The sequence below is a fragment of the Doryrhamphus excisus genome, linkage group LG8 (assembly GCF_037039965.1).
Source record: "Doryrhamphus excisus strain RoL-2023G ecotype Guam linkage group LG8, RoL_Dexc_Guam_v1.1, whole genome shotgun sequence".
Lineage (NCBI taxonomy): Eukaryota > Metazoa > Chordata > Actinopteri > Syngnathiformes > Syngnathidae > Doryrhamphus > Doryrhamphus excisus.
In genome coordinates, this window is record NC_136364.1 from 8,612,016 (window position 1) to 8,636,771 (window position 24,756).

General features: G+C 44.3%; 1 protein-coding gene across 1 annotated transcript; it reads left to right on the plus strand.

Moving 5' to 3' along the window:
* Nucleotides 1-2,695: 2,695 nt before the first annotated feature.
* On the plus strand, nt 2,696-24,388 carry bcl9l (bcl9 like). Its single transcript, XM_058079322.2, has 9 exons — nt 2,696-3,091; nt 15,639-15,735; nt 16,463-16,866; nt 18,599-18,721; nt 18,956-19,130; nt 19,212-19,296; nt 19,917-22,245; nt 22,327-22,581; nt 22,672-24,388. The coding sequence occupies exons 3-9, from the start codon at nt 16,548-16,550 to the stop codon at nt 23,847-23,849; spliced, it is 4,464 nt and encodes a 1,487-aa protein (XP_057935305.2). The 5' UTR covers nt 2,696-3,091; nt 15,639-15,735; nt 16,463-16,547; the 3' UTR covers nt 23,850-24,388.
* Nucleotides 24,389-24,756: the final 368 nt, after the last annotated feature.

Sequence of the window (24,756 nt, forward strand, 5' to 3'; positions counted from 1 at the left end):
GACTTCTGCTGTCTCCTAGACTCCTAGCAGTCGGACATGCCCTGAACACCTCCCCAGGGAGGCATCCTGACCAGATGCCCGAGCCCCCTCATCTGGCTCCTCTCAATGCATAATCCATAATCCATAATAATACTGCCTTCTTCAAGTCCAAAAAGCACATGTGGGCTGGTTGGGCAAACTCCAATGCGCCCCGAGGGATCCTGCAGAGAGTGTAGAGTTGGTCCACAGCTACACGACCAGGCAAAAAAACACACTCCTGATCTGAGGGAACCTCCTCTCCAGTAACTCTGAATAGAACTTACCAGGGAAGCGAACTAGTGTGATCCCACCGTAGTTGGAACACACCCTCCGGTCCCCCTTCTTAAAAAAGGCGACCACCACCCCACCCCTGTCCGTCAATTCAGAGGCACCGCCTCCGATGTCCACACATGCTGTGTCAATCAACACATGCCCACAGGACCTAGGGTCTTAAGGAACTACAGGTGGATCTCATCCACAACTAAATTTCAGACCTTTTTTTAAAAAAGAATAATTTTTAAAAATGTATTCTATTAATTGTATTTTTTTATTGTATTAATAGAATTTTTTGTATTATCAAATACAGTAGATATTATTTAACTTGCTGTACAGTACTTCCTGCGATAGCTATTGTCTCATCAATGTAACATTTACTGACACCTACTGGCCAAACATGAACACAACATCTTTACTAATAGTAAGCTGTATTCAACCACAAAACTGCATGATTTATTAAGTGAATTTAAAACATTGCGAAGTGGTGGAATGAAATAAGATGTGCTTCTTCCTCCTCCTTTTCACTCATATGACTGCAAGTGTAAAAGTGATGTGAAATAAAACCATGATCACGACCAGTGTTGCGTTTAAAGTTGTCTTGATGGACGCACTTCTTTCTTCCTCCTTCAGCTCACAGAGAGTCAATTTACATTTCTTGTTCCTCTCTTCACATCCATGCCAGTTTCCATGACAACATTATTTCACTCTCATCCTCTTTTTCTCTCTTTCTCTCCACGACCGTCGCCACGTTCTCCTGACCTTCCTTCACTGCTTTCATTTTCTTACCTTGTACAAAACACACACACAACAGCGGCGGCAGCCAGGTTCCTATTCTTATTACCGAGTGTAATTGCTTGATGCATGCCAACGGGGAGATGATGGACGCGGTTAAAGTGGCTGACATTTTTATGAGGAGGAACAAATCAGCACCATCTGCTTCCAGGACATCTTCATCCTAATCTTTAGTTGCAATATCTATCTTCCCAGCATCATAAAGTGACATGTGACCAAAGCATGTATTTACTCAACTGCAGAGGGCAGGCCTTCATTCATTTGTATGAATTAATTCTTATCATCCTGCAATGTTAAATAGTTGTATATACAGTAATGTTTGCTTAAGTGAAAAAGGATGAAGTTTAATGGAGGTGTGGTGTTAAAAAAATAGGATAAAAAGTTTTTTTTTTAATTATTGGACACAGCGTCGATTAGAAAAGAGGAGATATCAATGCATGCTCGGTTCATATCTTTAAAAAAGAACATTTAAAAAAATGACCCAAAATTTTTCTTTAAATAATTTATTTATTTTATATAAATAGGTTTAATTTGGGGAATTTTGAAACTCTTGCAACTATTCAGTGAAGGAATGTGACTGCATGCGTAGTGTTTTATTTTTAATAAATTTGCAACAATTAATAAACTTGTCATGAGATTAAAAAATTACAAAATGTCTATGTGGGGGGGGGGGCGCACAATCAAAATCAAAGAATGCAGGGGGCCATTTTATTTAATAGATTTTTATGTCATTTTTTAATCTTGTAAAATGGCCCAAAAATTTTATATTTTACGGGGGACCTATTCATTTTGGGCCCTTTGTATTGAGTTGTGGACTCTACTGAGCAACTAAACAGGATAACCCACACAGAAAGCTTTCTAGATCTTCCAGGTGTATTTCTGTTTTCAGGTATTCCGCCTCCGGGCACGCCCACCCTGCTGTGATTGTCCCCACTCAGCTTCTTCACTTTACAACTTGCACTTGGGTACGCCCATATAAAGGAAGTCCTGGTCACTGTGACATCACAGGGAGCCGAACAACCACTCTGAAACAAATCCTTCACAGACATCACTAATTTCTTTCAGGGCTCAGTTCCAAATATGCAAACTTTGGCATTGTTTAACATGAGAATACAACATTCTAACAACATTAGAATAAAAAAGAAGGAAAAGACAGGGCTTTATTAGTATCACCATTTCAGCTTCTTCTCTTTACATTTTGCCTCCCTGCTCTAATTGTCCCGTTTTACTGTTTTTGGTTTTATTTTATTTCTTCAATGTACAAGCTGGAAGTATACCCTGGGCCACAATTTGGTGTACAGTTTCGTTGGAAGTAGAATGTATATCAGGCGGATGGATGGAGTGCCTTGCCATTATGTTATTATTATTGTTATGGTTTCTGTTCTGTATCACACTGACAGCGCTGTTTCTAACATTTTGCCTGCCACGTGCACAGGAGCTGCATGGTAAGGTCATGATATTAGACACAGTATGAAGTGTAGTGCAGACTACACAAACACTAAGAAACCTATTAAATTCAAACCTTAGAATAAAGGCTTGTAATGGATGTGATGTGGAATGTGTACCTAATGAAGTGTCCGGTGGGTGTCACCGTGGGAAGTCCACAGTGACATGAGTCAGTGACTTACGGATGCCGGTGAGGACACTCTCGTGATTGTCAGCGGCTCGATGGCGACTCGTCCTGCCCTCCTTCACACTCTCGCCGAATGGGAGTCATGAACTGCTGCAAGGTGACGCGTCTCCTGATTTCGACCCAAACTTCCAACTAGACGCGCCGCGGCACTCTTTGACCGCTCTGAGGCTCCATCGGACGGACAGCCCGACTCTCGCCTGCCCCCCGGACCTCCCTCCAGCAACCGGGACCTACCGCGCCAAGCAGTGCGACCACAAGCCGGCCGAGCGAGCGGTGTCGGTGGCGGCCACCCTGCGGGGAATGTCGGCCGGGGCCGTCGCTCCAGACGTCGGCCTCCTTCCTCGCGTGTCACAGTAGCGCAGGCAGAATGAGGTAGAGTACGCAGCGTGTTTTGACTCTTAACTCTCCCGCACACACAACAAGGTCTCTTGAACTTTGTTAATTTAATTTCAATTAAATGTTCGCGACGTCAGTGGCAAAAAGTTTCGACTCCTGTGAGCAAACGGGCGTCCGCGCAACGAGCAGCCTAGCGCAGCAGTCAATTAGCATGCTAAGTTAGCATGCTAGGTTAGCGGGGGCTCGCTGACGCATCCGCGGGGAGCTCAGCTCGTAGGAGTGGGCTTCCCCCCCGGCGGTGAGCGTCCTTAAAAGCTCCCTCTCGACAACGGGAGAGGCACTCGGCTGGCTTCACGCCCCTCTAGCCGGCCGACGAGTGAGTCTCATAACGCCCCCACTACTCTGCCCACAGCTGGTTCGTATTAGCTTGTCAGCTAGCTCGTGACAAGACGGCGGAAGCGACCGTGGAGCGAAGCCGCGCTGTGTGCGGTGACAGGCGGCTGTCACTTCCACGAAGACCCCGCCTGAATGGGGACGCAGACACGCTGCTGACATGCCGTCTTGACACTTTTACCGGCGCCAACAAGCATTTTATTACTTTCAACTACTTGTATCGGACATTTTGGTAGGTTTCCACTTAATGACAGTGTATATAAGTTAATCTCGTCTGGAGAGAACCGGTATGCTGTGTTTGCTCTCTGCACACAACAAAGCACCAGCAGCCTGTTGCATATGGTTGCCATAACGCTGCTGCAGCTTTAAGTGCACAGCCTGCCTGTTGTATCTCCCATATCCCAGTCAGCTATATTTAGCACCTAACAGAGTTTGCAACTTGAGCCGAATTGTCTTGCGGAGCTCCAGCACACCGCCTTGCTTTGCACTGGTGCTGGTGGAGGGGAAATGTGCTTAATCACGATGTTTTTACTACATATTGTTGTGCGTTTGTTATCAAAAATTCAATATTTGGCCAACAGCTCAGGGGGAGGTGGGAAAATGACTTCAAGTGTTTACTCTTGATATTGTTGTGTAGCAAAAAAGCAAGTGAGATCACATGAGTGGCAGGAAAAATAACTTCCTGCATCTTCTCTCTACAATTGTGCGTTTTTTGTGGGGGGAGGGGGGTACTTGTGACATGCTGTCTTAAATTAAATGACATTTCATCTGAACCATCAACAGAAAACATACAATGCACACCCAACACTTGATACCCCATCCTATTCACCAATGTCAAAGTAGCTTTTTGTTTTATCGATATGTAGCATATTCTAAAAATACCATAAACATGGTAAAATGTTTTTTTTTCACCATGAGGGCACCTTTACATTCTGCCATTCATTTGTCATAGGACTGGGTGGTATGGAGCGAAACTTTCAGTTTATATTCAGGTTGACCATTGATGGATGGTAAACATGGTTTCTACCGTCTTCATACAGTAACCTTTATACAGTCTTTTCCGCTGTTCACTCCCACTGTGCAGCCTCTCCTCCTCCGTAGTTCGGCTGGGATCTGCGCTCGCTTGGCGTAGGGAATAGGTTTGTTTCTCAAAGCTGTGTGTTGCCCCCCTGTGTGTAAACAATAGCGCAGTGAATTAGTGCGTAACGAGCTGCCACTAGGGTGGCACCATATTGAAACATGAGACCTCAACATCAAATCCAGTCTATATATTGATATGAACGACATGCTTGTTTTGATATTGTGCTTTGATATCGGCCTAATTTCAAATCAGAGGGATTTGAAAGGTTGAAAAGTGAAAATGCAGATTGACATTGAAGGATTACAGTGGGATCAAGGATCGAACCAGCAACCATCGGTTTGGGGAATAACCACTCCCTCTCAGCCTTGTCACTCTGTAGAGTAAACAGAATTTATATGGCGCCACCTACTGCTTGAAAATCGTTTTGACATCTCATTTTATGGGGAAGTCCTGATAGATAGCGTACGTGTATTGGAATAATTGGACTAAATAATAATAATCTACAGCACATGCAAAACTATACCTGCAAGGTATGCTGGGTAACCTCAGTTGTCTGCTCTTCCTCACGGGCCACAGCTTGTCATGAAATGGTGACCGGGGGGGGGTTCCCCGCCTCCAAAGCCAGTTTAAATGAGTGGTCTTTTGGAAAGGTAGTCAAATAATAGCGGTTAGTGGCAGCCCAAATGAACAGCCTTGTTGTGACAAATTCAGTGTCATGTGGTGTCTCCAGGCTGTGTAACCTGTGGGCATGCACAGGTGTGTACCAGGTAACCACATCGTTAGCTGCTTTTCCCAAACCAACACGACCTCATCTTCCTGATATTGTCAGTCGACTTGAGCCGTACAAGTATCGTGTAGAAATACTCTTAGCAGCGGGAGTGGGACTCTGAGCTGTGTGCACATGCAAAGCAAACAAGCTGTGTTTGTTGTAGTCATGTGATTGCTCGTTGCCAGTTGAAGGAGCAACCAGCACGGCGGCCTAACGGGCCCCAGGTGACATCTGCAGCGATGTTTAATTCATTAACGAGCGTGGGAGATGTGTCTTGTGTGCAGATGAGATTGGGAATATGTTGTGTTGTTGTTGTTGTTGTCGTGAGTCTTGTCAGTCTCGCTGTGTGACCATCTGTTCCTGGCCGGCACGTGACGGTTATACGCACGATGCGGTTCGCCGAGCTGGAAACGGATAAATTGTGCAGCTGTGAAGGCAAACGGGCGGCTGGTATCTCATCAAATTAACGGCGGTGGTCGTGAAAACCTGACAATTAAACGCAAACCCCCAACAGAAGTTGCATGCATGTGTCTGTGCAGCTGTTTTCTTCCTGTCAGCCGCTCTCTCCGCACTCTGATGAGAGTTGCTCCAGTTGGCGGCCTTCCAAGCATGCGTTACAAAGGATGCCACCTTTGACCTCTGTGTCAGCCATTACTTCCCTGTTTGGAACGGAGGCTTAACTATAAACTAGCGACTTTCAACGCTGCTTCTTGGCGGGACCGTGATTTGCTTGCAGCTCTGCTGCGAGTGACGGGAAGCGTTTTCTTGCAAAGTGTCAGCTGATGGTGTCCATATGACTGCGTGTCTCCAGGCTGCCATCATCATATCTGCTAATTACTTTCCCCCACTGGAAATAATAGCAATACTCTCCTCCAGCGTCAAACTGTCACTATCATAAAATGTTTATTTATTATAGAGCAGGGACGCCAAACTCGTTTTGCACTTAATGTTGCCCTCGGAGGGCTAGCTGCAAGTGTAAAACTACTGTAAATACTATAAGCGTACAATGGTTTCATGGTATTATTACACATTTGATTACTCTTATCACTTTCATGTAGTAATATTGTACTAGGTCAGGGGTCAGCAACCCCCGACTCCAGAGCTGCTCGTGGCTCTTCAGCCTCTTTGTTGTGGCTCCCTTTTGCAATGCTTGAATATTTTTTTAACACCCTAGTAGAGAAAATGCACGTCTTTGTAATGAAATAAAATTCAATATTGTGTGAGACCATGAATGGATGAGCACGAGGATGAGCAAACAGTTCTCTCTGACACAGGTAAACATGCAGGAAAAAAAGTCGTACTTTCCAAGAGCTATTTGACATTTCTAAAAACTAAATGAGAGATAATTAAAAAAAAAACAGTGGCACGGGAACTTGTTTGCACCAGTGTAAACAAATAATCTAAGTCTACAGTAATTTACACATTAATTTATGTAAGTTTATATCCAATACTAGCAAGAGTACTCCATCAACTCATCTTTTCTTATCTGAACTACATTGATACCCCAAAATTCCCTCCAAATTTGCCGGCCAAAACCGTGGGAGACTTATAATTGGCTCAGCATGTGAACTCATCACAGCTGTTGGTCGCCAGCTGAAAGAAACAGGCTGTCAATTGACTGCTGCACATTTCTTCAGGCGTCAGGTAGTGAGCTTTAACCAAGATGATACCATGATAACCCTACTAGTTGGCATCCATTACACATGAACACTCACTGCACTTCTAGTTCTTCTATTCCCTTCTTAGACTTTATAAGACCTTGTTTTTAATATGTTTTGCGACTTAAGGCCTATTTTTCTTTAGTTGCAAAGGGGTAAAATGGCTCTTTTCATAGTAAAGGTTGCTGACCCCTGTACTAGGTGCCAAGCAGAAGTTGAGTGTATAACAATTACATAATTCATTACAAAGGGCGGCACAGCGGACGAGTGGTTAATGCGCAGACCTCACAGCTAGGAGACCAGGGTTCAATTCCACCTTCGGCCATCTCTGTGTGGAGTTTGCATGTTCTACCCGTGCATGCGTGGGTTTTCTCCGGGTACTCCGGTTTCCTCCCACATTCCAAAAACATGCTAGGTTAATTGGCGACTCCAAATTGTCCATAGGTATGAATGTGAGTGTGAATGGTTGTTTGTCTATATGTGCCCTGTGATTGGCTGGCGACCAGCCCAGCGTGTACCCCGCCTCTCAGCCAAAGACAGCTGGGATAGGCTCCAGCACCCCCGCGACCCTCGTTAGGAAAAAGCGGTAGAAAATGAATTAATGAATGAATTCATTACAAACATACTCAAATGCATGCTGTCCAAATTTAGAGAACAAATATGTTTATCAAGAAAGATTATTTTTCAGGATTTTATTATTTTTGCCTAAAAGCTGAGAAGGTAGTCACTCTCCGCTCTGTTCATTTCATATAGAGCCAATGCAAGCAGACACATGCAAAGTGAAGCCTCTTGTCATCCAGCCGGTGTAGCACAGATGGTGCCAAAGCGCATACACTTATACTGTATGTCAACGTATCCAGGGCTCATAATTACCCACCTGTTTTTTATTAGATGTTTATTAGATGTAAAAAGCTCAATTCACATTAGAGGCGTCAGTGCGGCGTCGCGTATCCACCAGCGTTATCGCTCCTTTGCTCATTTTACATTAAGGTCACAACTCGGTAATACAACAAAACAAAATAGACGTTGCATTGGCTACTTGTGCTAGCCAAAGAAAAGGACATGTGATTGTGTCATTAACTACCCGTCATATCTACGATCACTTCAAAGATGAATTGTTCATCATTAATAGTCTTCAGTTGCAGCTATTGCTGGTTACATAACGGGGGTCTTTCAAACTTTGAATTTGTTAAAAAGCGGAAGTTTATTTTGACACCAGAAGCTGTTTCCAGTGTATTTGTGGTGGGCTGCTGGAGTCTTGCTGCTTTGTAGTGGGGGTTGTGGTTGTTTGTGACTTTACAGGTTAGTTTTTTTTTTCAAAATTGCATGGACCTCAGGGTTGGTTGACTTTAGATTTAGGTATTTTTAGGACAGGTTTTCGTCAAGAAAGTGGAAAAGGGCAAGAAGAATGAAAATGTGAAGCACTAGTAAAGTAGAATTGCTCACACTTGGATAAAGTTGTGTTCGGGTGAGTTCGGTGTTGAAGACCCAGCTCACACTTGGATTAAAATCAGTCGGCATCACATTCATTGTCTTCTATGTTCCTGGAGGTTTCGCTGTCCCAATATTTGTGTCCACACGGTGCGTGTCCTTTCTAAAGACTTAAGTGGCTTGTGTTATTTTCCGCGTTGTTGTGCAACATTAATGCAAGTTGCAACCTGCTGCCAGGTACGCCAGGGCAGCATTTAATGCTTTGACTCGCCGCCCGGCGTTGGCTGTTTATGCTCTCGTAAAAAGGAGGAAGGGGGACGTCTCAGGTCAGCGCGTCTCGCTCTGCAGCGAGTCCTGCGACATCAGATGCCGGTCGGCCTATCACGGGGCCTCCTCTCCGCGCGTCACCCGCTGGTTGGCCTTCGCTTGTTGTGTTGCCACGGCAACCGGCCACGAAGGCCGCTCATGTGGGGAGAGTTGTTTGTCTACTCGCTTGGCCAGCGCGCACACACTGCACTTTACACCCGGCAAGCGCAGCCGCTCAGGAGGGTAAGCCATGCAGACTGGAGGCGCAATCTGCAGGGCCGAGTAATTTGCTGTTTTATCAGCGATGGGACTGATAACGCGCAACCTTTGTGGGTGTTTGTGCGAGTGGATGATGACCTGGAGTAACCTTTTGATGCACACGTCTCCTCCGATACACTCCAGCAGGAAAATAAACGGGAGACAAGAACGAGCATGTGACTATCAGTAATGACTGTGGACAAAAGTATTTGGACACACCTCTTTATCAATTCATTAACCAGAAGTTGGTCTTGAATCTTTATTGTCCGTCTTAACCAGACGGGACAACTCCAACGTTCTCAATGCTTTGATGACTTTGGTGTGGAAGAACCACCTGAATCAGGGGTGTCCAAATTTAGAAAATATAATACAACAGGAAAACTAGAAAACAGCAAAAATTAAAAAAAAACAGCAATACTTTTACAAGTATATATTCAAAATATTAAGAAAAAAAATCATTCTGCCAGAATAATGTCATAATATTGTGAGGCAAAATGTCATTTTTTAAGTAGCAAAGTTGATAAAAGATGGTGGGTTTTAAGTGAGAATATTATGATCAAAACACAAAACAAAATAAATCAGAAAATGTCTAAGTGTAAGTCAAAATATAATGGGAGTGAAGTCATCATATGTACATAACAATACAACAAGGACATTCACAAGAAGAATTTTTAAAAAGTAAGACATGGAAAATGAGAATAAACTTTAATTTTAGGAGCATAGAGTTAAAATAATAACGAAAAGATTGTATTTTTTAAAAGTCTAAAAAATGTTTAATATTATGAGAAACCAAACTTAGATAAAGTTGTAATTCTTGGAAAATTAATTTGGGAGATAGCTTATCACATTGTGATTCAAGGGGACCTATTATGCTCATTTGTATTGAGTTGTGGACTCCTATAGAGCAGCTGCACACAATAACCCACACAGAAAGCTTCAGAGATCTTCCAGATTCTGCATCGCTTCCTGTTGTGTTTCCATGGACTTTCTGCTTCTGACCCAGTTTCATTTATTCCACCCCCAGCCCTCCTCTAGGTACGCCCACTTTACTGTGATTGGTCACACTCCCAAAGGCTCTAGGTCCGCCTTTACTGAGTGCTGGCAATCTGCAGCCCATATAAGGAAGTCGATCGCATTGACATCAGGAGAACTCGAACTGAGCGTGCAGAGCCATCCAAACTTCCAAATGCACAAACCTCATTATCTGACATTATGGCATCATGTAACACGAGAATACTACATTATGGAAACATTTATAGGTCAGAATAGTGGAAAAAGCCTTTGTACGTGCTTTGAAACATCCGTATGCGCCGCCATTGTTGGTGTGAATGTCGCACATGTTGTTTACAATCAACTTACTGGCTGAACGGTTTGCTCCCTAGCTCTGTTGCAACATTGGTTCTGTTGCTGCTGCGTGTTGCGATACGCTCGTTCATAGATGAGCATGTTGTTCAAGAGGGCTTCCTTTATACTTCATCACACAGTCAAACAGTCCTGGGTTTGTCCCATGAAGGCCTCATGGTCCAAAGACAAACAGTAAAGCGGGCCAAGCACATTTCACTTATTTTCCCTCCTGGCGCCGAAGTTTGTTAGGAAACTAATTGCATATTTATAAAAACTGTGTAAATGATGCGGTTGTGCGTCACTGATTGTGTGTCTTATAGTGTTCACTCACAGTGGCATTACTGTGCCCCGTCCATGTTGTTACTTCTTGCTGTCGGCCACTCGGACTCTCATTATATCACTTTGCTCCAAAAATAGTCCACACGCAGCCAACTAGGAGAGGATGTGAACACCCTGTTACCAGTTTTCTCATAGATGTTTTGTTGTGTCGTCTTCTAAATCGCATCATTCATTCATACACTTGTTTATCACGGTTAATCAGTACCAGAGCTGACTGTGATGAGTCAGTTTCCAAAGTCAGATTCCTTATTTAGAAATTGCATATTTTTGTAGTTGGAGGGCAAAACAATGTTTACAACCTTCTAAATAGTGTTTAACATTATTAGAGCCCTTGAGACATGAAGTAACACCCCTATAGTCACTTTTATACCCCTATGACCCAATATAGCAGACATAATAAGGCATAAATAAAACTCATATGTGTTTCTGTAAATGTGTTCCGATGGTGTGGACAGGAAGTGACATCAGTGGTTGAGTGTTAGCCTGGCATGGGCTACATCTGCAACAGTAGCTCATGTTCATTCATTCAAACCTGCAATAAAAGTCTCTTTTGCCGGCGATCACCTTTTACACCCTTGTTACCCAATTTAGAAGACATAATAGGAGGAAATAAGACATAATACAGACTCACGTTAGCATTGAGAGGGTTCCTTCTCGTTACTTTTACAGCTGCACCAATCGATGAATCAGTGATTAATAGACTATCAAATTAAACCCAAACTATTTGGGCATTTGATTAATCCCTTTGATGTAAATATCCTCTGATTTCAGCCTCTCAAATGTTGCGGACCAAACCACCAATTACTTACGCTCTGAACTCCAACTATTAATTATTACTTAATAAAGATTAGACAGACCAAATCAATATAAACAAACAAACAAACTTACTGCAGCAAGTAATTGATGATTGATTATTCGATTCATCAACTATTTCAGTATTTAATCATTCCTTTTTTTATCTAAAACTGTAACTATGCTCTGATTGTTACCTGTGAAATGTGAATATTTTTTATTTACATTAAAACTGTAACAGTTACTTAGTGATTAATCAATAACCCAATTAATAGTTTTTGTTAATTTCTTAAAATTTCCTCTCATTAAAAACCTCAAGTGTGAATATTTATTTTCTTTTGAGCTTTAACAGTTAATTGCTGATTAACAGGTCATTCATTTAATCAACTATTTTGGTATGCAATTAATCGTTTTTTATTTCAGTTAGTGGCTTGGTTAACGGATTAATCATCGATTAATTCTTGCTATTTGTAAAAAGCATTGTTATTGATGTACTTCTTCTAGGCCAACTTTGCCAGCCCTTAAACCTAAGTGTACTGTCCAAGAATAGTAGAAGAAGAAGAAGGTTGTCACATTTGTGGAGGTTGGCGCTTGAATGCTTGCTGATTGTGGCTTTTTGATGAATTGAGTTTCAAGGCAATTTGAATTACGCAAACATGATGGAAACTGGTGACTGGGTGAAGGGAAAAAGTATACCGACACGGATACTTGCATGTTTATATGAAATGATTTCAAATTAGCATTGTAGGCCTTGGTGGAGGCCTGCAACTCTACCGCCTGTCTTTTACTATTACGGTGAACATGCAAGGTGTTGAAAAATGCAGGGGAAATAGTTGAGTCTTGTATTGATCAAGTTGCCAACAGTTGGTTTGACCACAGAGGAAGGGCATAAATCAGCATCATGTTCAGGAACACTAATGAGCACATTAAGTCCGGACTTGAGCCGCCGCTGCCGAGACTTGGAGAGGCAACCTGTGACGCAAGCAGCAGATGCTCGGGCTGCGTGGAATTAGCAGCTTTCATTTGCCAGTCACCTCGATGTGAATGATCTGGCAGCTGCCGGCTGACAGATTGGATCGCCAGTCGAGAGACGCCGACATGGTTTGGTGTGTTTAGTCCGTGATTGGCGGGCTGCGAGCCGAGCAACGGCGTCTAATCAGTCAGTGTGCACACATCTGATGAGTCATTGCAGCCTGCTATTTTTTTTTTTTTTTTTGCATAACAAGCTCAACTGGTGTGTGTACATTTCCAGAGTGTGTCAGCATGTACTTTAGCACCCTAACTGACACTGCAAATACGTCTGTCATTCATTTGAAATGTAATATTAAACAGGTCCGAGACACATTGTTTACTTTTAATATGAACAATAATGAAGTTCAAGTGAGTCGACATTGGCTTTGTTTTATCTGCATGTGCATTGTGCTTACAGGACAACCAATTATTGGATTATGGTAACCTTCAAAATCTTAAGCTTGCTTATTTTTGCTCATGCTGGAAGTTCTGAGGCAAAGTCAGGAATGATGAAATGAAAATATCAATAATATGCAGTGCAACAATTAATTGATGATTAATCAGTTAGAAAATTCATCTTAGTATCTAAACTAAGTATCTAAACTATTTTACTATTCTATTAATCATTGAAGTAGCTGTGGCACATGTACATATTTTTTAATTTGCTTTGGAGCTGCAGCAAGTAATTGATGATTGATTATCCGATTCATCAACAACTATTCTAATATTCATTCCTTTTTTGATATAAAACTGTAACTATCCTCTAATTGTTACCTGTGAAATGTGAATATTTTTATTTACATTAAAACTGTAACAGTTACCTAGTGATTAATCAATAACCCAATTAATAGGTTTTTTTTATTTCTTAAAATGTCCTCATTAAAAACCTCAAGTGTAAGTATTTGGGGGTTTTTTTGAGCTTTAACAGTTAATTGCTGATTAACAGGTCATTCATTCAATCAACAACTATTTTGGTATGCAATTAATCGTTTTTTATTTCAAAACATAAATATTCTCTGAAGCTGCAACAGTAACATTAATTGAATATCCATCGAATTGGTCCGTCTGGGCCCGAACTGATTACCTGATTAATCAAAACAAGCTTCAGATTAATCGAGGCAGAAAATAATGATTGGTTTCCACTCTAAAACAATCTGTTTTAATGCAGGCATCTTTTTTCAATGCCGCTTGTCCTCACAAGGGTGGCGGGGGTATGCTGGAGCCTATCCCAGCTGACTTTCATTGAGAGGCAGGGTACAGTCTGTTTCAACGTTTGTTTTAAAGAAACAGTTTAACATTTTTAGCTGTCATATAAGTGTAAAACACGAGTTATCTACAAATGCTACTGCAACAATAAAGGATAAAAGACTTTAAGATTTTAATTGTATTTCCTGCCTAGCAACAATTAGCGCAGCCCAATTAGATGTCAGCGTGATCTTAAAATAGTTTTTGAAGTGCGACAATTACGTTCAGTGTCTCTAATTTAATCCCCAAATAGTTGCAAAACTATGTGAGAATCTGATGACGTGTGCGTTTTCCTCCACCAGTGGATCAACACGAGCGTTCACATCTCGCGATGGTGTCAGCTTCCACTCGCTCTCCTTGAAGTGGGCGTCTGGCTGCTATCTTCCAGGTCGCTCGGCGATATCCCTATCTCTACTTCTACTCGAAGGTCAGCCGCTCGGCGTGTGATTACAGTGCCCCCGCCGCGCGATCCACAAAGCCGCTGAGTCACATTCGTCAAACAGGGGCGACGTTCGACCGGCCCCCACTAAGTTAATGAGTGACGGAGCGCTGGCCCAGCAAACAAGGCGTCTCCTTGTTCTTAAGTTGGTTAATGACTAATTATGGCATTGTGTTAGTCACCCTTTGACAAAGGTGACTAAGCCTAGGCGAATGTTGTTGGCCAAAGTGGAAACAGGAAGTCTTTACAGGGCTTGTTTACAGGCAGGTGGCGCTACATGGGGATGTGTCCGAGCCAAAATGACAATAAATACTGCAATTATAGCTGCCTAAACATGATAATTACAGAGATATGTGAAAAGTCGTTATATTAGTACAGTAATTCCTCAGCAGGCATTTTATTTAAGTCTTACACGGCTTATTTACTCTTATTCTGTCTACTATATTGGATTATAAGAGTGTAAAGCCATTTAAAACCAGGAAAGCACCGTCCAGAACGCTGGACAGAAAAAAAAAACAACAATGCACTACTGATGTGTGAGTCTAATGAATTTATGTCTGACATATCTTATTTTATCTCCTATATTGGATAATAGAAATCTAAAGGTGACTATAGGGGTGCTATTTCATGTCTTTAGGGCTTTAATAATGTTAAAAATTGTATTTTGAAGATTGTGAACAGGTTTTCTATGTCCCAACTACCAAAATATAAAAGTTCTTAATCATCAATCTTACTTGGCGGAAACCAATTAACCGCGATAAAGACATGGGCGACTGTTGGCGCTAAAACACAACTCTGAACCACCGACTTCATTTTGTTTTATTTATGTCTTAAATTATGTCTACTATATTGGGTAATGTGAGTGGAAAGGTGACAACAGGGGTGTTGTTTCATCTCTAGAGCGGTAATAATGTTAAGAAATATATTTAGAAGGATCATAAACAGGTTTTCGATGCGCTAAGAAAATATTTCATTTATAAATAAGGAATGTTTTGGTCTTATCAGAGTCGTAATGGAGGTGGGATGTGTCTTGTGTGGGCGTGGACTCGGCAATGCTAGGACAGGATGGGGAAATTTCCGACAAGCAGTTGTTGCAGGAATGCCACGTTGCCGTGTCGCTTGGTTCTGTGTGAAAGAATAAACGTGCTACGGTTCTCGGCTAGCAGCTAACATTTGAAAGAGTAAGGCATGTGGGCAAGGTGAGTCAGATATTGCTCCAAGCGTTGTGGAATGTCTTGCCTGCATTTGGCAACGTGTGGACAAAGGGGAGGGACCCAGAATGCTGCCGGGCTACTTCAGAGCGTCAGTCCCCGCCCACAATCCCCAAGTCCAAACAATCTGCCGGCTGGCCGTTAAAGACACAATGTGTTCACCGTGCGAGGCCTTTGCTCTCTTATCAGCACTCTGTCTGGTCCGCCCTCTCAGAACTCTTTGCCGCTGTTGGCACCAAGGCTGAGGAGGATGGCAGGGTTTGTCTCCAAGATGGCTCCTGATCTCCTTGTCTCCTTTACGTCCAGGTCCACGTATGTCCACTGACGCCTGACGAGGGAGGAGCAGCAGCATGGCGGCGTCAGGCCTAACACGGAGCCTCAGAGTGTTTCCAGTCAGCCACAGGTTGGTATCACATGTCATTCTTTAGCTATACAATGAAACCCCTAAATTCAAATGGCTCTGAGGTTGTACCATTCCCAATTTAAACAACTATCGGGCAATTGCCGGTGGAGGGTAATATTATGACTGCTGAGCTTCTTTTTACACTTGTGTGGCAGTTAAAAAGGAGCGTGTATGACCTGCCTTTGTTTCATAAAGCATCGCTGCACCTTTGCCATTTAAGGCTTTAGTGTGTTAACAAGGGCTAACTTCTTTTTACACTGCATTTCTGACATGAAGCAACATTACGACTTGGCCACAGAAAAACAGCATTTTTATAGACTTTGCGTCAAAATATTAAGAGTAATTAATTTTCATTTCCACTTGAAAGACAGCGAAGACACTTAAAAAGTGACAGGCGTGAGTTACTTTGGTAAAAACACAGCGTTTTAGAGGCGTGATGCTTCAAGATGAAGGGTGGCTAGCTTCTTACACTTGCAAGACAGTTAAGTACGTTAAAGTGACATGAAGCAACATTGTGGCTTTGTCAATAAAAACACAAGCTTTTTTAGAGACTTTATGCTTCAATATTAACAGAAGTTGACTTCTTTTTACACTTGCAAGGTAATGAAATGTGCTTAAAAAAATGAAACCTCAATTGTGGCATGAAGACCATTAAGTGACAGTTTGATATTGCATCATATAATTCATTGTGAAAAATTCACAATCTATAATTATTTGTCTCCCTCAGTGTTGCCTGATGGTAATGTGAGCTCCAATCAAGGGCCCAAAGTTTCTCCTCCAGCGGTCGTGAGTTTCTCTCGGCAGCCAATCAAATGCTTACTGACAATAAACTGGCCAATCATGGCAAGCAGCTCAGCGGTGACGGACGATCTCAAATAGCCGCCGTCAACCTGCAGGCTCCACCGCAGCAGCAGGCGCCCGCCGCTCACTTGGGGCCCAAGAGCCGACTCGGCACCGGCGGGAGCCATGGGGTCCACAAAAGCAACTCTGTACCGAAGGCCCCCAGCCAATCGGCGAGCAGCGCCGGAGGGATGGTAAAAACCAAAAGCAAGCGGGAGAGGAGCGTCTCTGTGGACTCTGGTGATTCGCGGCATGCTGCTCCGAAACCCCTGGAGGCCGACGCCAAGGCAGGTGAGACATTTTAAAGCTTGCTACACACACATGCGCTCACTTCCTGTCACCTCTATATCACTTTGATCTCTACAAAAATTACGTGCGCTCACCTCCTCCGGCAGGAAGTGCTGGGGCGTAAGGACAAAAATGCCCCGACCTTTTAAGAGGAGCGGCAGAATCCCCCCTCTCAGCCCTGAAGGCGCTGATAACGGCGCTGACGTGTCTCACATATGAAAAAAAAAAGGCATCAAGGCTTTGTCCTCGCTCACAAGGTCACCAATGTAGTCAAACCAGGGAGGTCAGAGGAGTTCCCCTGTCGATCTGTGAAAGATGTCTCATATGCAGCGCTTGTTGATGAATCGCAGGGAAGTCCAACCTTTTTCCACTGAGGCCCATTTACAGCTGATTTTGATTTGTCACCTTTAAAGATACACAGTAAACCCTCGATTATCACGGTTAATTGGTTCCAGACCCAACCGTGATAAGTGAATTTCCGCAAAGTAAGACTCATCATTTCTAAATGTAATATTTTCGTAGTTAGACCATTGACAACCTGTTTACAACCGCCCAAATAGGTTTTTGAACATTAGAGCCCTCTAGACATCAAATAACACCCCTATAGTCACTTTTGCACTCCTGTTAACCAATATAGAACAGATAACTATATAAAACAAAACATTCATTCATTTTCTACCGCTTTTCCTCACGAGGGTCGTGGGGGGTGCTGGAGCCTATCCCAGCTGCCTTTGGGCGAGAGGTACACCCTGGACTGGTCGCCAGCCAATCACAGGGCACATATAGACAAACAACCATTCACACTCACATTCATACCTATGGACAATTTGGAGTCGCCAATTAACCTAGCATGTTTTTGGAATGTGGGAGGAAACCGAAGTACCCGGAGAAAACCCACGCATGTACGGGGAGAACATGCAAACTCCACACAGAGATGGCCGAGGGTGGAATTGAACCCTGGTCTCCTAGCTGTGAGGTCTGCGCGCTAACCACTCGACCGCCGTGCCTCCCTAAAACCAAACATTTAAAACAAAAATAAGACTCATGTTAATGTGTGCTGCTGTAGATGTGTTCAGGTGGTGCAGACAGGAAGGGATGGTGGGGGGTTGCAGAGTTGGGCTTTTGTTCGACATGGTGTTAGGGATTATTGTGCCTATTATGACGTGATACAACCCTGCAATAGAAGTCTGGTGCTTGTGTGTCTTACTTTAGTGTATCATCTTATACTTCATTTAGTCTTTTTATGCTTGAAAATGCTTAAAAATAAAACGTGGAACATATATTTTCTTTAATGTGCAGATTTTTTTACTACTAGGCTATATTTAATCAAGAAACAGCATGATTTATGACTTGCATCCATTTCTTTTTCTATGCCGCCTATCCTCACTAAAATCGCAGGGAACTGCTGGAGCCTATCCCAGCTGACTTCAGGCGAGAGGCGGGTTGCCAGCCAATCACAGGGCACATATAGACAAACAATCATTCACACTCACATTCATACCGATGGACACTTATCATACACCCAAATTAAACCTTATTTTGTGACAAAATGTCTTTGCGTACATGAATAATGTTTGATGCAGCTCTTGGATTGGATTGCTAATTGAAGTGTGCAAGCATACACAACTTTTAACATTGTAAAATTACCAACTAGCAAATTGAGGTTTGTTTTTTTTTTTGGCTTGTATTTGCTGTCTGCGAGCTTATTCCCATGTTTGTCATGTGTGTCTTGAAGAGGGTGTGACACGCAGTAAGCGGCGCTGCGTCCTGGAGAAGAAGCAGCCATACAGTGGAGATGAGTGGTGCTCTGGTCCTGACACGGAGGAGGATGAGGACAAGCCACGATCCACAACTCATCGTGAGTCCGTGCCGCGCGAAACATGTCAGCGTCAGTAGTTGTACTATTTGTATTTGCAAGGATAATCATGGGAGTGTACAGGTACTCCACACATGCAATGGAATAGAAGAGCTTGATGAAGCCCTTCCATTTGATTTGACATGTGGTTTAGGTCCATCTGGTGGTTACCTGGTGTAACTGCAACAATACACTTGGGTACTTTATTAGGATATTTGACATATTTTCTTTTGGTAGGTGAGCGAGGACTGTCAGGTCCCAGGCAAGTAAATCCTGATCATACGTCTGCCGGGACCACATCTGAACCTATAATGGCTCGTGGACCTGGACCTGGACCTGTGCTGAAGGCGGGGCCACCTCCGCCATCCTCCCAGCAACTGCTGTATGTTTTCACAACCAGCCTGGCCAACAGGTACCATTTTACACAATAGTCATTTTAATTGTAATTCTATTTCATGAATTATACTAATGATCCCAAATCTACTTTTAACAGTGCTGCAGAAGCAGTTATGAAAGGAAAGATGGATTCCATTCTGCACTTTCACCAGCAAAATGTTCCACGAGCCAAGCTGGAGCAGGTCAGACATCGGCAACGATCGCCAATCGCCAACAAATTCAAGAAACATAGCTTTTGTATGCTATGATTCTTACGCTTTTATAAATTCAGTGTAAATTCAGAATTTAATAATAATAATACAATTAATAGTTAATTAAAAAATATTTCACAATCTAATATGCTTTAATCTAAATTAATATTTAATTTAGAAGGAGCCATTTATTTGTATAATAACACATTTTTATGGTCATATTTATTAGTGACACCCAAAAAATAATCTACAATATAATATGTATTAAAATAATATTTTGTCTTTTTATTTTATTTATTCCATTTTGGCATTTCCCTATCAGGGGCTGCCACTGGGGGGGTTACATTGCATCACTTTCTCTTTCTACTCCACTGTAAAGTTCAGCTTTACAGGTGCCATGTCAGCTATGAAAGTGGTGTGTGTTGTAGTAAAACAATAAGGATGGTTACATCTACTCAGTGGTGTGACAAAAATGGTTCTATTTGAGGTACAGCGTTGATTTATTGAAGGGATACCAGGGCACGTCTGGGGGGGGGGTCGATCTGGGGGTACCGACTGTGGTGCTACTAATTTCCCAATCTTACATTTTTTACATTTTTTGTCCGACAAAGGGTTACCAACCAGGGAGGATCTTGGAGAAGGTGAACTCCAGCTCATCTCCACCCACAGGCACCCCGAAATCCAAAAGTGCAACTCCACAGCCCGTGTCTGCGGGAGGTGGCGCCCCCTTGTTTGCAGCAGGAACACCGACATCCGCAGGGCGTTCTGATAATGACTCCCCTCAGACCAGACTTGGTGGCCTCTCTGGTGGCAACTGCGTTCTCTCAAGTAGGCCGGAGGGAGATGGCACAGCCACACCTGTTGGACCAGTCTCAGGAACTACACACGGGGAAGGTCTTCCGGTTGCTTCTCTCTCTCCATCGGGGAGTCCCTCCATCTTGTCTGCACATTTACAGAGTGACACAGGCCAGAAGAGTGGCCTCGGGAATGCCGGCAGTCTTTCCAAGGAGCAGCTGGAACACAGGGAGCGTTCTTTGCAGACTCTGAGGGACATAGAGAGGCTGTTTCTACGCACTGGAGCCAGAGGAGGACCTGGTGACACCAACAGTCATCTCCCAAATAACGCTACCATTGTAATGAACAGCGGTAGTACTGACCGAGGCGCCGTCCTTGAAGACGGTGACAATGGTACAAACACTGGAGATTGCAGTAGTAGTAGTAGCAGCATGGCACTCTCTGCCTTGGCTTCTATGGGGGCCATGAAGAAGTTGGAAGAACCACTGCAGTCCATCATGTCTCAAACACAATCACTCAGTGCTGCCACTGACAGCCCCGAAATGGACCCTCACCACAATCTGCCACAGCATCCACATCATCAGATGTCTTCGCCTGGCCTTGACATGGGTCCTTTACTTGGGCTGGAAGGGCTGACCCCAGAACAAATTGCGTGGCGTAAACTCCAAGAAGAATACTACCAAGAGAAGAGGAGGCAACAGGAAATGCAAAATCCTCAGCACTTTAGAATGATGACTGAGATGGGAATGCATGGAGGTCCCGTGATAATGAGGAGACCCCCACCCCCATATCATAGCAAGCCTGGAGATCAACAATGGGGTTCTGCAAATATGATGGGAGGAGGAATCCCTGGAAATGTACGAATGGCGGGCATGCATCAAGAAGGGCCCGCTCGTCCAAAGTTCTTAGAACATGCACAGAGGGGTCCACCAGGTGGTGGGGTGTTTCCTGGCAGTCCAGGAGGACTGTTATCTGTTGATGGTCTACGACCCCAAAGGCCCACCAGACCAGGGATTTGGCTCAACAACATGGATGGCGGAGGTTCGTTTCCCGGTTGCTACCCTCCTCAGCACTTGCAGGATGAACCAGAACTCGTAACTCGTGAGGAATTGTTTCGCATTGCGGAGAAACAGCACGTACAGGGGCTCCCTAGGTTTGAAATTGAACGGATGCTTGCACAGCAGCAACAGGGCTCAAGAATTGTGGAAAATCCCGGTGGCCCAGACTTCTCCGCTTTGGGTATGGCCCGAGACCCACCTTCGAATCAAGGGGATCCGATGGACTTTCCCGGTTCACGGGAAATGATGGGCTCTCCTGTAGGGGGGCCTCAGGTAAGAGACTTAATGGACTCTCCTCTAGGGAGCAACCTCTCAATGCACATGAACCCGCAGATGAATATTCAGCAGCAGCACATGACTCTCTCTCAAAAGCTCAGAAGGGGTGCTGGAAGAGGGGGGGCTTTAAGTGACTTTTTCAGTCCTGGAGAAATGGCAAGAATACGAGCTTCACAGAACGAAAGAAGAAATGTGGGAATGATCCCTGGACCTGACGGACCCTTTCGTTTTCCACCTCATGGCCCTTTCTCCGGTGGACCAGGTGAGGGGCCATATCCTCAACAATCTGGTCCCGACATGTTTGGGCCTGAGCAGGAGGGTCGTAATCAGATGGGTGGTACGTCACGCCTCAGTCATATGCCAATCACTGGAGATCTCAGAGGAGTGGGACCTGGTCCTCGGCATCCAACCGACCCATCCGTCAACGTTCACCCACTGAGCTCTCCGACGGCACAGCATCCTCATCAGCTTAATTCTCCGTCACTAAACCGAGAACCACCAGCTCACCTTCGATCTCCTTCTGCTCCAGGGCAGAAGTCACCCTCCATTATTGCCTCTGTTGGCCCTCACCCTCCTCTTCCACCTGCGTCTGGTGCAGGGACACCTTGCTCGTCTTCAATGAAGTCTCCCCAGATATTAGGGACTTCGAACCACGACTTGCACTCGCCTTCTGTCTCACCTGGGCGACTCAAGTCCCCGGCCATGGCTATGGCTTCTCCGGCATGGATGTCTCCTAAAACAGATCCTTCAAGTCCAGGCGGCCCTACTGTTGGCAGGGTAACGGGCAATGGAGGAGGCCATCCTGAGACAGGTATATTTTTTTAAATCCTATGTACTGTACTCATTGAACCATCTTCTTATTGTGATGACATGTATCTTCTGTCCTTTGTAGTGCGATCACTACCCCCAAGAAGTTCCAACTCTACCCCAAGCAGCCAACCAGGCTCATTGAATCCCGGTATGACATTTACGTCTTCGCCCGATGCCCCGTCATCACAGAACCCTCTATCGTTGATCATGTCTCAGATGTCCAAGTACGCCATTCCCAGTTCAACCCCTCTTTACCACGATGCAATCAAAACGATTGCAACTTCTGATGATGAGATGCTGCCTGACCGACCTCTTCTGCCCGGCGTCAGCATCAGCGGTATGAACTCAAAGGGTCTTGTTGATATTTTGACCACTGTGAAAATGACTTACAACACATGTGTGAATGCTGGTTTTGTCATACCAACAGGAGGCATGGGGAACCCTCCAAACTCCCAGATCCTGGTCTCCCAGAGTTCTATTGGTGCCCACAGTGATTCCCAAAGCCCCTTGGGAATTGCAACCCAAGGTCCACAGCAGTTGGCCCATGATTCCTCAGAGCGAGTGTTGTCTTCCCCAAACCAAATGGGCCTGCCGCTCATGAATTCGGCCATGATGGGAGGAGGAAATGATGAACTGGGCCCTTGCAATGTTTCGCCCATGTCTCAAAACCAGATGGCCGGATTTGTCCGCATGCAGCCATCGTCTCATGGGCGTATGCGTTCACCTATGGGAAGAATGTCACAGAATTTCTCTCAGGCCAATGAGGATATTCTGCCACCTCAGCAGCTGCACCTGCTTAGTAAAGACCCTCACCAACGCCACGAGTCCTTCCCACCGCTGCCCATGGGAGACGGTCCGGATCTAAGTGAAGTCATACGGCCCACTCACTCAGGTATCCCTGAGTTTGACCTCTCCCGCATCATTCCGTCGGATAAGCCCAGCAGCACTCTACAGTATTTCCCCAAGAGTGAACCACACCAGAATCCAAACCAGGGCTCAAATCCACAGCAGCCCACTCCCCAGCAGCTCCTCAAACACTTGTCTTCCTCTGGTCCTCCACATGGAGGTATCTCCTCATCCAACCCCCACTTGGCCAATCTACAGAACATGATGGCTGAGCAGCAGCTGCCACCTCACCCCTCACATGCTGGGCTTGGCCAAAGCATGGGTGTTCTTCCTGGGAACGCCAGGGGAATAATGCCTGGTGCGGGCATGGGGCCCATGTGCCCACCTGGGCATATGATGGGAAGGACAGGCCCAATGGGTCCCCAGCAGCAGCTCCAGCAACAGCAAGCCATGATGGCCAACAGTCTTCTCCAGCATCCTTCCAATCCGTATCCTGGAATGATGTCATCTCAGCAGCACCAGCACAACCTGATGGCGCGGCAGAGCGTGATGATGATGCAGGCCAAGCAACGTGGCATGCCCATGCCGGGAGATCCCTTTGGCCCCCAGGGTCCTTTGATGTCCCCTCAGAGTCCCTTGATGGGCCCTGCCCATGCACAGACGGGAATGATGGGACCCCAATCCCTCAGACAGCGGGGAATGTCTCTGGACAGCCCCATTGGCTACGGCCCTGGCGGTATGGCCAATATGCCTTTTTGATCCACCTCACGTGGCCTGTAAAAGCGTCTCCATTACATTAGCATTGTGTCCAAGCGTTTTCTTTTTTTTTTTTTTTTATTCTCGCTTGAAATGTTAAAACTGTACATCAGTAATGATGATCTCCACATTGCTACTGAGTTACATGTTGGATATTTCAAAGCACTGTACAATGGTTCAATGTTAAAATCTGAAGCGCTTTTCTAAAATACTGTAAAATATGTACATCAAAGATGTGCTTGTTTGTCTGGAATCAAGTGGCAGATACAAGAGGAGTGCCTAGAATTTCTTTTTGTTTGTTTTTTTTGCTGATTCGTTTTCTCCAGCTACCAAAATGTTGCGCAAAATCAAACTCCCTTGAAAAAAACCAACAAAATAATATATACCTGCTGTATATAAGATGCAATTTGTGATTGTTTGCACTCGTTCTGTATAACTGTGTTTTAATAATAGACGTCTAATGAGAATCTCTATGGTGGTTTTAGTCCTTTTGGGAGGCAACAGGACAATGGTTGCGGGAAAATAAATGAAAGCCTTAATAAGTTTGTGTGAAAACGGTCTTGTCAGTCAACCAGGTCATCATATATGAGTACTAATGAACCAATTGATGTAATAGTAGTAGTAGTAGTAGTAGTAGTAGTAGTGGTGGTGGTGGTGTACCAGGCATGGTCGGCATGTACTCCCTGTGCTGTGCTTGTGTGGGCTCTCTGGGTACTCTGCCTTCTTCCCACATCCCCAAAACACGCATGTTACCTTATTTGTTCATGAGTGTGAATATCAGTGTTTGTCTATCAAGCAGTAATTGCGACGCCTATAAAAATGTTTACATTTGACTCTAATCTGGCTACTGACGGTACAGTACATAACATCAATTTGGTTGCGGAAGTGACATTTTTACCCATACTTGCAC

Bases quoted from the DNA above. Each gene is read 5' to 3' on its own strand.
- bcl9l (XM_058079322.2), top strand. From the start codon at position 16,548: ATGCTTACTGACAATAAACTGGCCAATCATGGCAAGCAGCTCAGCGGT. The intron at 16,867-18,598 runs GTGAGACATTTT...TGTGTCTTGAAG, and splicing joins GGAGGCCGACGCCAAGGCAG to AGGGTGTGACACGCAGTAAG. The intron at 19,131-19,211 runs GTACCATTTTAC...TACTTTTAACAG, and splicing joins ACAACCAGCCTGGCCAACAG to TGCTGCAGAAGCAGTTATGA.